The sequence below is a fragment of the Canis lupus genome, chromosome 2 (genome assembly GCF_003254725.2).
Source record: "Canis lupus dingo isolate Sandy chromosome 2, ASM325472v2, whole genome shotgun sequence".
Lineage (NCBI taxonomy): Eukaryota > Metazoa > Chordata > Mammalia > Carnivora > Canidae > Canis > Canis lupus.
This window is the reverse complement of record NC_064244.1, coordinates 21,355,911-21,371,942: the sequence shown is the minus strand read 5'-3', so window position 1 is coordinate 21,371,942 and position 16,032 is coordinate 21,355,911. Positions and strand designations below refer to the sequence as shown.

General features: G+C 46.8%; 1 protein-coding gene across 17 annotated transcripts in view; it reads right to left on the bottom strand.

Annotated features, from left to right (window-relative positions):
• The window catches only part of FRMD4A (FERM domain containing 4A), a 751,487-nt gene that overhangs the window by 39,821 nt on the left and 695,634 nt on the right, over positions 1 to 16,032 (bottom strand). For all 17 annotated transcript variants that reach the window (XM_049100487.1, XM_035713659.2, XM_035713663.2 and 14 more), the window contains one exon: positions 14,445 to 14,586. In XM_049100487.1, the coding sequence (XP_048956444.1) occupies positions 14,445 to 14,586 (142 nt within the window). The remainder of the gene's footprint in view (positions 1 to 14,444; positions 14,587 to 16,032) is intronic.

The following is a 16,032-nucleotide window of genomic DNA, read 5'->3' as shown; positions in this document are numbered from 1 at the left end:
ACATAAAATGTCATCACTCATACACTTGGATGCTACAGTTAAGCCATAGCTCATCTTGGTAAAGAAATCTAGTACCCATGAGTACCTATGTGTTATAAAACCTGCCTTCCAAACTTTTACTAATTTTTGTAGCTCTTCCCCAGATTTTGTCAAGCTCAGTTGCAGGATTCCAAATTCAATAGCAAACTCAAATAAAAGCTTGACTCTTACTAAGGCTCCCGTGACCTCATGGTTGTCAGACATTAAGCCCGGATGGTGTTATAGTCATGCAACACATCACTGGCTCCCCTTCCCATGTGGCTCAGATTTCCTACTTCTGTAGGTCAGTTACCCTGTGCCTATCACCCCTCAACTATCTCTAGTTTACACCCATCTGAGGTCCCACGGCTCAATCACTTTGCATCAGGTTCTCTTAGCCACAGTCATCCATCAAAATGGAAGACACAGGAACACATAATGGGGTTCTCTCTGTCCTAATCTAAAGCATTAATAATGATGTAACATAATGTGGGGAAGAAGTCAGACTTTAGATCTAAAAAACAGGCCTGGAGAAAACTGGACCTGAGAAGGAAGATTAAAGGATTTGTAGCTCAAGTGAAAAATCTATTGCTCTCCCTTTCATCCCTGCCTAACCTCTCAATAGAAAATGATGATTTATTGAGCCTAAGGATTCACTATGTTCCAGAATGGCAGATATCACAAGAACATTCAAGTCTGGGAGGCAAAGCACAAAGGTTTAGTGCTGAATTATAAGGTTCATTAGTGCTACTTAAATTATTATTATTTATAATAATTAGTCTAACTACCAAACCCACATAAGACAGAGTGGGATGGCTTAAGAGGCCCTTTCTGCATCTGAAACCACGAATACTGGCTGGCTCCAGTTCATACCTTTATTCTGGAAATTGCCTCATGAGGAATGTAGTGCCGGGTACCAAGTTAAATTTTTACAAAGTACCTGAGTTGGCCTGGCCATGCAGATTTTTTGTTTTTGTTTTTGTTTTTTTTTGTTTTTGTTTTTAGCAGTAACTGGATGGTGAGTAGAGGCAAAACAGTCTGGTTTTGATGAACTCTACACCACCCACTAGTTAGTTGTGTGACTTTGGGCACATGATCTGTCCTCCTTAAAATGCTGTGAAGGCTAAATGAGATACAACACTTATCACTGTGCCTGGAATAGGTAAATGGTCAAGATCCACTGTAGATTTAATAGGAGTGAAACACACACACACAGCAGAATTGGAAAGAAAGAGACCATTGATACTACCTCCTCCTTGCTGCTCAAGAAAAGACCTCACTCTGCAATTCAGTGTACAAAGGCAGTATTTTCAAACTGTTTCTTGAATGCCTGAGTTTGCAATTATTCTTTTGGAGCTGCTGTGCATGAGGGTTGGATCAAGGTCACAGAGATTCAGGGGTTCTGGCTGCCCCCCCCCCCCCTTCCTCAAGCTTAGGGCGGCTCTGCATTCACCTGTTTATCCATTTGAAAAGAGGTTCCCCAGTGCTTTTGATTTCCTTTCCTTTGGAAAGGAAATCCAGGGCACTGGGGGAAGGGTTCTGAGGCTGGGGGGCCATTACTTGCAATCAGGCAAACATGGTGGCCACAGAAGAGGTGACCGAGTGCCCAGCAGCAGTGCTCTGCTACCAGTTCCACAGAGAGAAGCTCAGGGGCATCAGGAGAATGAGCCCCAGGGGTATCATGAGAATGTCAAGGTGGCTTCCTACAGCCCCTGCAGGTGTGCTTGGGATCCCTGGACCATCGTGGCAGACACATACAAGGGAGGTCAGCAAGAGGGCCTAGAATCAGGAGACACTGTTTCACGGTTACCCTGAAGTGACAAAGAATGACTCCAGGAAGAAACTCAATCAGGGAAGGGCCTCAAGTTAACAGGAGTCTTACGAACTAAAGATCCGTGAATAAGAAATGATTCGGGATGGAGAAATCATTTCACATCAGTACGTGGACTTGGTGAAAGGTATAGAAGTTCACCGTTGCTCTGGTTTATCCATTTCTGGTTACTTGAACACATGCATGCCTTGGCATGTGCAAGACCACTGTGGGGTTGTAAGTTCAGTCTCTTGGAAATCGAAAAAGTTGTAAATCTGCTACCTCTGAGAGGAACAGTGATGGACAGGGAAGGGACCTGACTTTCTGTGATATATGTGCTATTGATCAGTATAAGACCTTGGGTCACAACTCTTGGAGCCATGATGTCCCTATATGGAAAAAGACCAATTAACCAACCTCCAAGATGCTCCCAAATCTGGAGGATGTATTAATTAATAAACAGCTTACTTAGGTAGCTCCTTCTTGCCTCTGGCAACCCTTGCTGTTAACGTTACAAGTGTTACATACAGTGTAAGTTTCCCTCCTCTGTACCATCCCCACTTCCAGAAAAGACAAGCACCCTACTAACTCTGGTCCTACCCCCAGTTACTGGGGTAGTTTGCCTCAAGCTGGAAGGAAATGTCTAATTATCAACCAGGGCTGAAAAGATTTAACCTCTCCACCTTATCAACAGACCAAAGCACGTGTGTGTAAGTTTGGATGCTAAAAAAAAGAGGTTCAAAAATTTTTTTAAAAAGAGGTTCATCTGGGCTGTCTTTGGGATTAATGAAGCAGGAAGATGGATGGAACCTCTCTGCTGGATCAGAGGAGCAAGACTTCAAAATTTATACTTGACAAAACAGTAGCCAAGTGCTGTTTGGAAAGGACTGTCTACACATGATGAATCCGAGCAGGAGCCAAAGGGAAAACAGGGCTGATGTGAGCATTTTGGAAAGATATAAGTAATTCATTAATACTCAGTTGTCTTTCAAAGTTTTACGCAGCACCATGTTTACAGGAGGAGTGGGGTGAATGTTCTTGGGAAAACATGCTGGCTCACAGCCTCCTGAGGCAGAAGTCTACAAACCAGTGGTTTAGAGTCAGCAGGTCTGGGCTTGTGTCCCGGCTCTGGGACGCACTAGCTGCAGGGATTTGGCAACAGGACACCACCTCTCCTGGCCTCTGATCCCTCCCCTCAAGTACAGGAATGAAAACAGGACTTCCTCAGAAGCTGGGGGAACTCATGACGTCACGCCTCAGAGATGCCCAAAGAGAGTCAGAACCTGGTGAATGCTACATGCATGGGAAGCCGAAGTTTTTTGTACTCAACAGTGTGCCTGGCCTTTATGGGGGGTTGGCACCCCAATTTCAGGGAACCCATGAAGTAAAAGAGGAAGACTAGTGAGTGGGCAAGCAAGACACAAGGAAGCAGGTGGAAGGCTCACATGGCCACAGCCCTGTGCCCTCAGGATGCTTGGGAGGAAACAGGGGAAGTGAGTTTTCCTAGACTCCTGATAGGAGCTGCCCACGTCCCAGTTCACGTAGCCTTCACGAAAACATTACCCTCGTTTTCACAGAAGAGGTCACTGGGACTCAGGGAGGCAGAGCTGGGATTCCAGTGGGGCGGCTCTGTGTGGTCTGTCCCGCACCCAGAACGGAAAGGGCACGACGGGAGCAGGAACTTTGTCTTGTCTGGGTCGCCGGTGGGTTGCCAGAGTGAAAAACCACGCGGTGTGCGATCGTGTCTGCCTTTCATGCCTCGACTCTCTGTCCACGGCCTGCGTGGATTATGATGCAGGGGGAAGGAAGGAGGAGGAGGAGCCGAGGGGTCCTTCAGATGAGCCAACAGAGCCTCTGTGAGCCAGGTGGGGTGGAACAGACAGGTGACCAGACCTGGGCCTCGCCCTCAGAGAGCCTGGGGGGGTGGGGTGGGTGCAAAGCTGCCTACCAGGAAGAGGCAGGAGATGAGCAGTGTTACCTGCACAAAGAGGGAGCAGCATACAAGAGGGAGCCCCCACCTGAGGGTCACCTTGATGGTCACCTCTCCTCTGATGAGTGGAGGTGCTCTGGGCGTTTTACCGCCAGGAAGCAGAGCGTGGTCAGATTCACGCTCTAGGAAACCCTCCTGCTGCTTGCTTAGGAACCATCTGTTTGCCTGATGCCAGGTTTGAAAATAAAATCTTTCGTCTTGGGCGATTTTATTATTATGTGTCAATCTGGAATCTGAAGGGTTTTCTAGAAATAGGTCACTGATAATTTTGCGATTAATTTAGGTGGGGGAAGAGGAGAAAAAAAACCTGACCTCAGAGCAGACCTTTCCTGACCCATTAGGCCACAAGCCAGAGTTTCTGACCAATGTGCTCAAGGTCAGAAAGTCCCTTTCAGCACGCATCTGGACATCTTTTGAAAGAACTACGGATCCTACGGTACCGGAGCTGTAGGTGTTACTGGTAGAGATGTACTGAAAACCTGCTGGGCTGCCTCTGGGGAAAAAGCCTCTTATTTCCAGGCTGGGAAACTCCAGACTTTACCCCGTGGGCAGCCGGGTGCCTGGGGCAGGATGTGGGTGGGCGAGGTGGCGGGGGGACACCAGGGCCCCTCCAGCCGGCAAACACATGGGAAGAGCTCCTCATTCAGCTGTGATGGAGAATTTGTGCCAATTTTTCCAAAGACCCTCGGCAGCACCGGATATGAGTACGCATCCTATGAAGAGAATGTTGTCAGGAACTGTGGCTCATCTGTTTTTACACAGATGGAACACTGGTGACTAGCCCACTGATCTCAGAAGACAGAAGGGGTGCTTTCCTCTTTGAAAAGAGGGGAAATTTGAAACAAACAGTATCCCCAAAGAAGAAAGAAATCTGTTGTCCTAAAAGTAAGGGAAGGAAATGACAATCTGTTTCAGCCTTCAGGGAAAAACAACAACAAAAAAAACCCAAAAAAGCCCACCAGCAGCAGCATATTCCCAGCAGATCTGCAAAAGCTGTAAGGAAAAGTTCTGGCAGACGCCTCAGGAGTAAACAGGAGGGAAAAGTTTGAACTCTTTGTTATGATGAAGAGACATTTATTTCCCTTACAAATCCTCAATTATAAGTTCCTTACATAAAAGATGTCCTAAGAGACCCTGCGAAATAATGTCACATTGTAGATTTTGAGATAAACGTGTGATCTCGGGAGACCGTCTCCGAGAATTAAATGCGATTCTTAACATGAAAAATGCATGCCTGGACGACTTCTCATCAGGCTCAGAAATTATAAAAATTAGATGGTTCACTTGAAAGAGTGGTGAAGTGGAGGCTCTGTGCAAAAGCAGCACCCCCGAGAGTGGGGAGGGGTCTCTGCAGGAGCTCTCCAGTGTGGCTGCTTCATTGCTCAGTTGGCGCTTTTGCCAATGGATGAAGAGGACAAATATCACTGGGGGCAGAGGATGAACAGTCGGTTACAAAAATTAGCAGCAGCGTCTAGTAAAAATACAAAGTACAATCTCTAGTTGAAACTACCATTTTTGAGCAACTCATATGGATTCCCTTTCATTTACTGTGGAATGAGGAGGCTTTATCCTTCTAGCTCCCAGACTCTTAATTCCATTGTAGTATCAAGAGGGTTAGCTAAGGGGTGTCTGGATGGCTCACTGGTTGACTGTCTGCCTTTGGCTCAGGTCGTGATGGCAGGGTCCTGGGATCAAGCCCTGTATTAGGCTTCCCTGAGGGAGCTGGCTTCTCTCTCTGCCTATGTCTCTGCCTCCCTCTCTGTGTCTCTCGTGAATAAAGAGGGTTAGCTGATGGGATCCCTGGGTGGCTCAGCAGTTGAGCATCTGCCTTCCGCTCAGGTCGTGATCTTGGGATCCGGGATCGAGTCCCACATCAGGCTCCCTGCAAGGAGCCTGCTTCTCCCTCTGCCTGTGTCTCTGCCTCTCTGTGTCTCTCATGAATAAATAAATAAATCTTAAAAAAAGAAACAAAAAACAAGAGGGCTAGCCGAGATGGGAAGAGAGCGATGCCTACAAGAATTCAACAGTGGTATTTATTTATTTTTCAATGTTTAAAATTTCATCATTGGAGAGGAGGTCACTTAGGTTGTACATGGTTACTCTGTTCTGGTTCTCTTTACTAGGTAGAGCTATTCCTTTTTTTTTTTTTTAAGATTTTATTTATTTATTCATTAGAGAGAGGCAGAGACATAGGCAGAGGGAGAAGCAGGCTCCATGCAGGGAGCCCGATGTGGGACTTGATCCCAAGACTCCAGGATCATGCCCTGAGCCAAAGGCAGGTGCCCAACCGCTGAGCCACCCAGGCGTCCCGGTAGAGCTATCCCTTTAGCAGAAACAGATCACTGTAAATGACTTAATTGGGCTCCCCCCCAAATGAGATCAGAGAGGGGCAACTGTTCCCCCTGTTCTTAGTTTTGACTCCGGCACAACCCACTCAAGCAAGCCCAGAAATAGCCATTCCACAGAAGGAGATTTCTCAGCCCTCACTGGTTACACAGTCCAGTATGAACACTGCCCGGAGGAGGCCCTGTCCCCTGGTTGAGCCTGCAGGGCTGTGCCCGCCTGCAAAGCACTGAGCTTATGACCAAGATTAAAGCCCCTGGAATCCTGCTCATCCCTAGACCCAAAAGGAGAGGGGGTGGGGCTGGTAACAGGGATCTCTAAGAGGCTAGAGAGAGACACACCAGGGAGGAGATGGAGTGAGAGCAAGAAAGAAAGGAGAAAGACTGAAGTCTGGGCTTACATTTTTAAAGCCCAAACAACCCCCAAAACAATGCGATCGCTCCCAGCGCGAGGCAGCGTGTTTTGAGCCAAACACAGCCACGGCCATAATACAGCTGGCTGCGGCCGATCAGATCACCCCTCCGTGGGGAGAGGTCAGAGAGCTGGCATCCTCATTGTTATATCGGTTATTAATAAACTTCCGAACAATGGAAGGAAGTGCCAGCGCTCAGAGAATGAGAATGTGTGAAAGGGTGAGTAATGGATGCGGACAGATCCAGGCGGAGCGCGGGCCCAGGCTCAGCACATGTTTCCCCCCACAACGGAAAGTGTCAGAGCCGGGGCACGACTGCAGACCGCAGGGTTTGGGGGGTTTTTGTGTTTTAAACCAAAGATCCCTGGCCACATTCTTCGCAGTCCTGCTGATCACAGTGATGACTCAATTGCTATCTCATTAATCACCCCGCCTCACTCTTATTTATAGGCACAACGTGGCCCTTTGTTTTGTAGCCAATGGGTGGCTCACGGCCCTGCACTCCCAGTCAAGAAGCCAGCCTCAGTCCCCTGGTTTTGTCTCCGTAAGACAGGACACACAGTACATTTTTTTTTTTTTTTTTTTGGTCTTGTTGGTTCATGCGACAAGCCACAGGGGCTTCGGAAGAGTAGGTTGTTTTCTAAGTTTACACTGTTTTCTTTAAATAGGCTGAGAGCAAAAGCAGGTCTCCCTTGGGCCCTACACTCCCACTGGCGTCAGAACGGTTACACGAGGGATCCCTGGGTGGCTTAGCAGTTTAGAGCCTGCCTTCGCCCAGGGCGTCCTGGGACGAGTCTCGCATCGGGCTCCCTGCATGGAGCCTGCTTCTCCCTCTGCCTGTGTCTCTGCTCCTCTCTCTTGCTCTGTGTCTCTCATGAATAAATAAAATCTTAAAAAAAAAAAAAAAAAAAAGAATGGTTACACGATGGCAAAGCCTCCAGACAATGTTCGAGACAGTCCTACACTCCCTCCCACTTTCAGAGGAGCCAAGGAAAGGCCCTGTGGGCTCAGCTACTGGGACAAGGGCACTTGTTGTTTTGGGTTTTGTTTGGCTACTGCATTTTTTTTTCTCCTCTCCAATTTTTTTTAGATTTCAAGAAATGGAGAAAGGGAAGGGAGGAACCAACCCTGTGAAGTCCCACAGAAAAAGATTTCAGATGCTTTTGTTTGTTTAAACTCTGAAAACATCTTGAGTGGTTTATTTATTTATTTATTTATTTATTTTTTCTTGAGTGGTTTAAATTCAGAGCTGTCCTCTCTGACTCTGTGTGGGCCCCTGCAAATTTGTCACCTGAAACACAGATCAGCAAGAGCAATGGAGAGAGGTATAGACAAATTGGGAGGAAACGTGCAGGTTCTCCCAGGGCGTAGTGAAGAGAGGACCCTGCTTCCCACCCCTGCGGTGGGCAATCAGGGTGTTGAGGGCGCACCCGGCCATGCAAAGCTCTGAGGGGGCCGAGGCAGTGGCAGGCTTGTGGAGGGCAGGGCAGGTGGCTCCATCAGCCTGCCTTGGCACCCGAGCTGCCTTGATGTCCCTTCTCCCAGGGAATTCTGGGAAAACCGTGCCATCTCTCCGCTGATGTGTTCTGGGGACAAGGTTTCTCACGTCCTTTCAAGTCTGGCCACCAGGGCCTCTCCACAAATAGATTTGGGATGCAGATAGATTTCCTGCAGTCTGAATCACATTCAGTGCTGGAGGGGGTGGATTCCTTTTAGTCCAACACAGGCCTTACATCTTGGGCTCAGACAGTTCACCGGCTCTAAGGGAGTCTACTAGGACAGGGGCCTACAGGTCTGACACAGGAGGGTCCCCGGGATCACCACTGAAGAATTTAGGGAGCCTAGCTGTAAGTCTCAATAAATCGTTTCAACTATGTGGATTGTTTCTTTTTGAAACAGAAGCCCCTGGCACAGGGCGTTAGTAAGTATAGACTTCCGACTTCTTTCATACATAGCAATGACACTGCTTTGTTTCTCTAGCAACTCATACCTCACATGCCAAGTACTGGGCGTCAGTAGTTTTAAAGGTATTTACATGCCTTTAGTTAAATAGGAAAACTGCCTTCAGAGTTACTAAGAGCCTGGAAATATTTTCTCTGTTGACATCAATAAACAGTATGAAACACGTTGAAGAAAGAGACTCTAACTTTTTAAAATGTTGTGTATACTACACCAAGCAAGGTTTGGGAACTAGGAAAAGTGTTCACACCATAGCAATAATCTTACATTGTCATATGGCTCAGCTACACCAAATCTAGGTATACACCAAGGTAAAAAAGTGGATGGAAGGCAGCAAGGGTGCACATTCTTTGCAAGAGGAGCCTGATTTGACAAGATTAGCCTTTCAAGGTCTGACGCCAGCGTACAGAGTGACACAGTACAACCCAAGGGAGACTACTGGTGATGGGTATGCGTGAGTTGGGCAACGCCCAACACAGCATATGCCTCAGGAACACAGAAGAAGGTCCTTAGGATGTGGCATATGCAGGATTCTTAGTACTCATCTTCCAATTTTGATTTCAATAATCCTATGACACTGACTTTGGTTTTGGCAGTGATTTTCTGGATTTGACACCAAAATCAAAAGTACCCAAAGCAAAAATGAACAAGTGGAACTACATTAAACTAAGAAGCTTCTGCACAGTCAAGGAAACCATCAACAAAGCAAAAAAGGCAACCTACTGAATGGGGGAAGATACTTACAAATCATCTATCTGATTAAGGAGTTAATATAAAAAACAAAACAAAACAAAACAAAACAAAAAACCAAACAAAAACAACCTCATACAACTCAATAGCAAAAAACTCAAACAATCCAATGAACAACTGGGCATAGGACCTTATTAGACATTTTCCCAAAGACATTCAAATGGCCAACAAACATGTGAAAAGGTGTTCAGCATCACTTATCATCAGGGAAATGCCAATCAAAACTACAATGAGATACAGTACCTGTCAAGATGGCTAGAATCAAAAACAGAAGAAATAACAAATATTGGTGAGGATGTAGAGAGAAAGGAACCCTTGTGAGCTGTTGGTGGGAATGCAAACTGGTACAGCTACTCTGGAAAACAGTAGGAGGGTCCTCAAAAAAATTAAGAATAAAACTACCATATGATCTAGCAATTCCACTTCTGGATACTTCCCTGGAGAGAATGAAAACGCTAATTCACAAAGATACACGTACCCCTCCATTCACTGCAGCATTACTTAAAACAGCCAAGGTATGAAAACCACCCACCAATGAATGGATAATGAAAATGTGGCATATACATAAATGGAATATTGTTCAGCCATAAAAATGAATGAAATCTTGCTGTTTGGGAAAACAGATGGAACCTGACAGCATTATGTTAAGTGAAATAAGTCAGATAAAGAGAAACAAATACCATATGTATGATCTCACTTATATGTGGAACTTAATACAAACCCCAAAACTGAAGCTCATAGATGCACAGAAGAGACTGGTGGTTGCCAGAGATGGGGGTGGGGGAAATTGATGAAGAGGTTCAAAATGTACTTATTTCCAGTTAAAAATAAGTCATACAAATGTAATGTTAAACATTTAAAAAATCATGTTTGGAGTATCTACTGGGTGCCAGACACTGGGCTAGAAGTAGAAAGAAGGATTTTCTTTTTTTTTAAGTAGGCTCTATGCCCAAAGCAGGACTCAAACTCATGACCCTGAGATCAGGACCTGAGCTCAGTCCAATAGTCAGATGCTCAACTGACTGAGGCGCCCAGGCAACCATGGCAAAAAAGGACTTTAAAATAAAGATTCATTTCTCAAAATGTTTTTAAAGAATATATATTAGACACCTTTTTCTCTTTTCCTTTCTTTTTTTTTTTTTTTTTTTTTAAGCATGAGGCAGTCGGTGAAGGAGAGAAACGAATTGACCAAATAGGATACTAAATCAGATGCATCATATTTTCAAATGAAAAGTAGAACATGGGAGTCTGGCAAGTGTACTAAAAAAAAGTGTTTAAAATCAGGGCTTTCCTGGAAAAGCAATACATCTGTGGGAGTGTATGACTAAGGAACTCTCAAGAAATGGTTAGGTAAGAGGACACCAAGGTACAAAAAGAACGCAGTGGGATATCAGCCAGCTATGGAGACATGTAAGCCAGCTAGATGTCCACATCTATGGACACTAGAAATTCCCTTTGTGAACTGATGGCCTATATTCTTTCCTTTTGGGGATCTCTCCCTCCATGGTCTTCCTAAATCATGGGATGGAGGCCTCCCCAATGAACTCAGCCTCAGCATGGCTTCAGGCTCCAGCTTGCAGGGCTAGGCAGGGTTTGAGATGCTGCTGGGTCTGGTCATGGGGTGTGGCTCCTACTTCCCAGGCTCCTCCTCTCGCACAGTGGTACAGCAGACAGCAGGCAGGGAAAGAGCCCAGGGGGCCAGGGCCCACCACTGTTGCCCCTCTAAAAGCAGGGACAGCTAAGGCTTTAGCTGCCTCCAGCCACTCCCAAACAGCTTAGCCTGGGGCCCTTGACATGAAGTCACCACACATTTGAAAATTACTTTAATATCTCAGTATAAAGCTGCTTCATTTGATATTATAACATTATATTACTCTGTCTACCAGGCTGGTGGCAGTCACACAGACGAACTGTTTCCTAATCTTAAAGATGCCTGGATCTCATTTGCTGATGACTGAGTGGTGCCCGTTCAAGGTCAGGAGGTGTGCGTGCACAATCCAGTGCACAATCTGGTCTGTGACTCTGTTAGGTTACTGGCGTGGTGCTCCAGAGGCTGACAGATATGAGGGGCCAGAGGAGATGGCCCAAAACACAGGTCTGGAAATAGGGATACCTGTATTCTGTGTCCCTGAGCAATACCATCACTTCAGGCTTCTAGCTCTTTCTTAGCAGGAAGAGTGTGGCTCAAGGTGCTGTCCTCAGACTGGCTGCATCAGCATCTCTCAGGGACTTGTGTATGCCAATTCTCAGGCTCACCCCAGAACCTGCAGTCAGACCCCCTGGGGCTGGAGCTCAACTATCTGTGTTTTGAGCTGCCCTCTGAATGGCTCTGATGCACCTGTAAGTTTAAGAACCCTCAAGTTACAAGAATTCACTGTCCTTTTGGATATAACCAGGCCATACTCAGAAAGTACCCGGACTTCCAAATGGATATGAAACCACAGCAGGGATGCACATCTCACTGAGCCTGAAGGATGAGCCGGGCTCATTTGTGGCTGGATGAGGAGGACTGTCAGCAGATAAATCCAAGCTTGAATAGGAGACTATGGGTTTTAACAAGAGTTGGAAGTGTCTAGAGTATAAACACAGGGTTTGGTTCTGGCTCTGCCCTCTGCCACTCAGCAGGGGATTGAGAGTGGCTATTAATTTGAGGCAGGGGTCTGGAGCTTTGTACAACATTCTCTTCGATACACAACAGCCCCATTCTTTACAGCTTTTACCGTAAACCTCAGGGCCTCAGAAATTATGATCATGCGGCTCTCTGTGCTGATGAAAAAAATTTGGAGAATCGAGGTGGCAAGGGGTTTATGGTAAATGCTATGGTGATCTAGGAGAGGTAGATCCAGATTTTGTGGGGCATGAAGCTTATATTGGCGGCTTTATTTAAGGAAAAGAATGAAATTATTGCAATAGCCATGACACAGAAGCAATTTAAGTGCCCACTGACAGATGAATGGATAAAGTTAACGTGGCATATATACACAATGGAGTATTACTCAGCCATAGAAAGGAATGAGATCTTACCATTTATGACAACATGGACTTGGCAGGTACTACGCTAAGTAAAATAAGTCAGACAGAGAAACAAATACCATATGATTTCACTCAGATGTGGAATCTAAAAAAGAAACGAATAAACAAGCAAAAAGCAGAAACAGATCCATAAATATAGAGAACTGGTAGTTGACAGAGGGAGAGGGATGGAGCGACCAGTAAAACAGGTAAAGGTGAGTGGGAAGTCCAGGCTTCCAGAGATGGAACGAGTAAGTCATAGGGATGAAACGTACAGCACAGAGAATATAGTCAATGAGATTTTAACAGGGAGAGATGGGCATGGCAGGGAGAGATTTGCAGTGAGCACAGGAGACCAGAGGTGATGGATCACTACCTTGTACACCTGAAACTAATGTAACACTGTGTGTCAACTGCATTTCTAGGTAAAAAAGAAAAGAACGCAAAACATAGAACTTCCACAAAAACACATGGCATGTGAACACGTGCAGTCACTAGACGGTTGTAGAAAGACCCCCATGCCCGGGATCCCTGGGTGGCTCAGCAGTTTAGCGCCGCCTTCCGCCCAGAGTGCGATCCTGGAGACCCGGGATCGAGTCCCACATCGGGCTCCCTGCATGGAGCCTGCTTCTCCCTCTGCCTGTGTCTCTGCTTCTCTCTCTCTCTCTCTGTGTGTGTCTCTCATGAATAAATAAATAAATAATCTTAAAAAAAAAAAGGCCCCAGTAAGCAATAGGATTTTGTTCTTATGACATCACTCTTCACTGCTAATTCTTGCTTATTTGTTTCTCTTTGGTAATGTTTTCGCTTCCATTCTTTTACAACCCCCAGAAGCACCAGGTGAAAAGAAAAACAATGAGAAGCTAGAAGAGAAACACAATAGGGAAGGTGCAACAAAGAGGAAGTGCAGTGAGGAATGGAAGAATCTAGACAAAGCTGATGGAGGCAGGAGGCAAGATCCTCTGCATGGGCAGGATGCCTCTGTGAGTGAAGGAGCTCCTGTCCCCATCACCAGGGGTGGAAGCAGGAGGAGCACAGAAGGAAAGGCTGCATATGAAGGGCGGGGCCTTATAAACCTTAGGGGGCGTGGCCTCGGTAGGCCACAGGGGGCGGGGCCTCAGGAAACCCTATGGGGCGGAGCCTTAGCAAAACACACAGGGCCGGGCCGCCAAAGATAGAGGGATGCTCCAACCCGTGCAGAACAAAGATGATGCTAGGGATTTAATATTCAGAGACAGCTTCCAGAATGCTAGAGCAGGAAAGAATTAAAAAAAAAAAAGGAAGAAAGAGAAGATGACGTAGGGCAAATAAAGACTTCTTGCTTCCCTTTCAGGGCTCAGAGGCAAAGGTACGCTGCGCCCAAGAACAATCAGCCTTCGAAGGTGTGGCCGGAGGAGTAATCTGCATCAGTTATACTTTCTAGCATTTCCAAACAATGATCCTCTCCCTCCCTCTTCCTGCGCTCCTCAAACCTCCGCCTCTTCCTGTCACTGCATCCCTACTCTGGACACCAGTCAGCCCAATGGGAGCCGCCAGGGCCTCTCTCCTGCATCCAGGGACAAAATGACTTGCCCAGGGCTCGGAGAAACAAACTTGGAATCAGACCCGTGGACGCTCAGATGTGAAGGGCTCAACTCCTACACCGCGTTCCGCGACACAAGACTCTCCTTGCCAAAGGCCAAGAGTGTCTGTACCTTCTAAGGTCCTGAGGAGATACCTGGGAATAGGATGCAGTTCTGCCCTGCACCACGCACCTGCCTTCAGCCCCTCCTTAGTGGAATTTTCCTTTAAGGACACACTGAGTGAACCAACCACACCTTGTCCTTGGACTTGACATTCCAGACAGTGGCCATCGGCACTCAGCAGGCTCTGGAGGGTGCCTGAGGGGACGCATGCGGCCAACAGTCCTTCCCACACTAGCGGCTCTGCTGTGGCTTCTCCGCCCCCCACCCTTTGGCACTTCTGGCAGTTTTCTCAGATTCCTATTTGGCTCAAAACCTGGGTCTCACAAGCGGAGCCAGTTCCTGGCGAGCCTGCCAAGCTGCCTCCTCAGCAGCTGCCACTCTGTGACCTTCCCCGGAGCCACTCTGGGGTGGAAGCCATGCTCGAGCGACAGCCTCCCCCACTTTCTCCACAAAAGCCCTGCTCACCTGATGACAGGAGGCTCCCGCTGCTGCCACTGATGATCTTCCCTTTGCTCCCCATGTTGGCCAGCTTTGAGGTCTTCAGCGTGCCAGTCTCGGTTAGGTCAATGGCGATCTCACTCAGGCTTCGCGCGGCATGGATCTTAGACTAGAGTGGAAAAGATGACTAGGTTATGAAGAGGCGTTCACCTCTGAGAGTGAAGGGTCATCACCTGTGCACTCATGGTCCTGAAACTTAGCAAATGGACTCATTTCTGGCTTGCAGCACTTTTCGATTTGTGGTTCCTTGGCCTCGTGCCTCATCACTGAAAATCCCTGCAGGAGGTATGGCTCTAGAGCTGACACCAGTGATGCGTTTTCAAGCGACTCTACAGGCTGAGCCGTCTAGTGCCTAGAGTAGCGGTTCTAGTGTCAGACAGACCTGGTTGGAGTCCTGGTTTGGGGAAAGTCACTTGATCTCACTGAGACTCATTATTCCCAACTACAAAATGGGAAAAACACTGACGGGTCTGTGAGGGTGGAAGGAAGTAAGGTGAAGGGCTCCCCTCTGCCGCTCCCTGGTACACAGCTCCCAATAAATAGTGGTGATTATATTTTCTGTTGAAAGGAGGAGGGAAAAAAATAATTTTCAGCTCTGTGAATGACATAAGAGGTACATGAAACAGATTTATGAGGTTCCTATAGATTCTGAGGTGACTTAAACCCCTTAGGTCATTAGGCCATGGGATGTTTAGAAGACTGGCAAGTGACCGTGCTCTATACATATAAGCAGCATCTCTACATGTGTAGACACCCCTAGACAACTGCTCATTTGGACACGTGGGCCTCACCAACAAATGCCCAACACGGTGTTGCTGCTTCTATTTCGATACCTAACTATATACTCCAAAGTCTTCAGAATATAGTTAGCGCTCCACTCCGTTTATTCTCCATATTAATTGGCCTGCCTTGGCTCCTAGTAACATCAGGCTAGATTAATTGGAAAAGTACTCAGTTATCACAGTTATACTCCTAAAAGTGGTTTCTTTAAAAAAAAAAAAAAAGATTTTATTTATCTATTAGAGAGCATAAGCAGGGGGAACAGCAGGCAGAGGGGAGAAGCAGACTCCCTGCTGAGCAGAGAGCCCAATGTAGGGCTTGATCCAGGACGCTGGGATCCTGACCTGAGCTGAAGGCAGAGGCTAAACCAATGGAGCCACCCAGGTGCCCCAAGTTGTTTGTTTTTCATAAGGCTAACCTTTGTTAGTTACTGCCCTTGGTAAATGAAAATGGGTTTGCATTTCCTACATGTGTTTGAGGTTTGCTTTTTTTTTTTTTTGCCCCCTTCAGAAAATCCATTTTTGTGATCGCACTCAAGGCAACAGGCTTTACCCATAGTGCAAACTTAATGAAACAACTATAAATGCTAGTAGGACCCATCCATTTGCTGAAGTTTCTTTCGGTGGCCATCAGCTATAGCCCGTACACCAATGGAACGGGGTAATGTCCCAAACCGAGGTTTTCAGGCACTTAAAGTGTGTTCATCCAACCATCCCCCACCCCCAGCCCTCTGTGTGAGACCAGGGCTGTCTGCCACACGGGAGAAGCTGGCAGA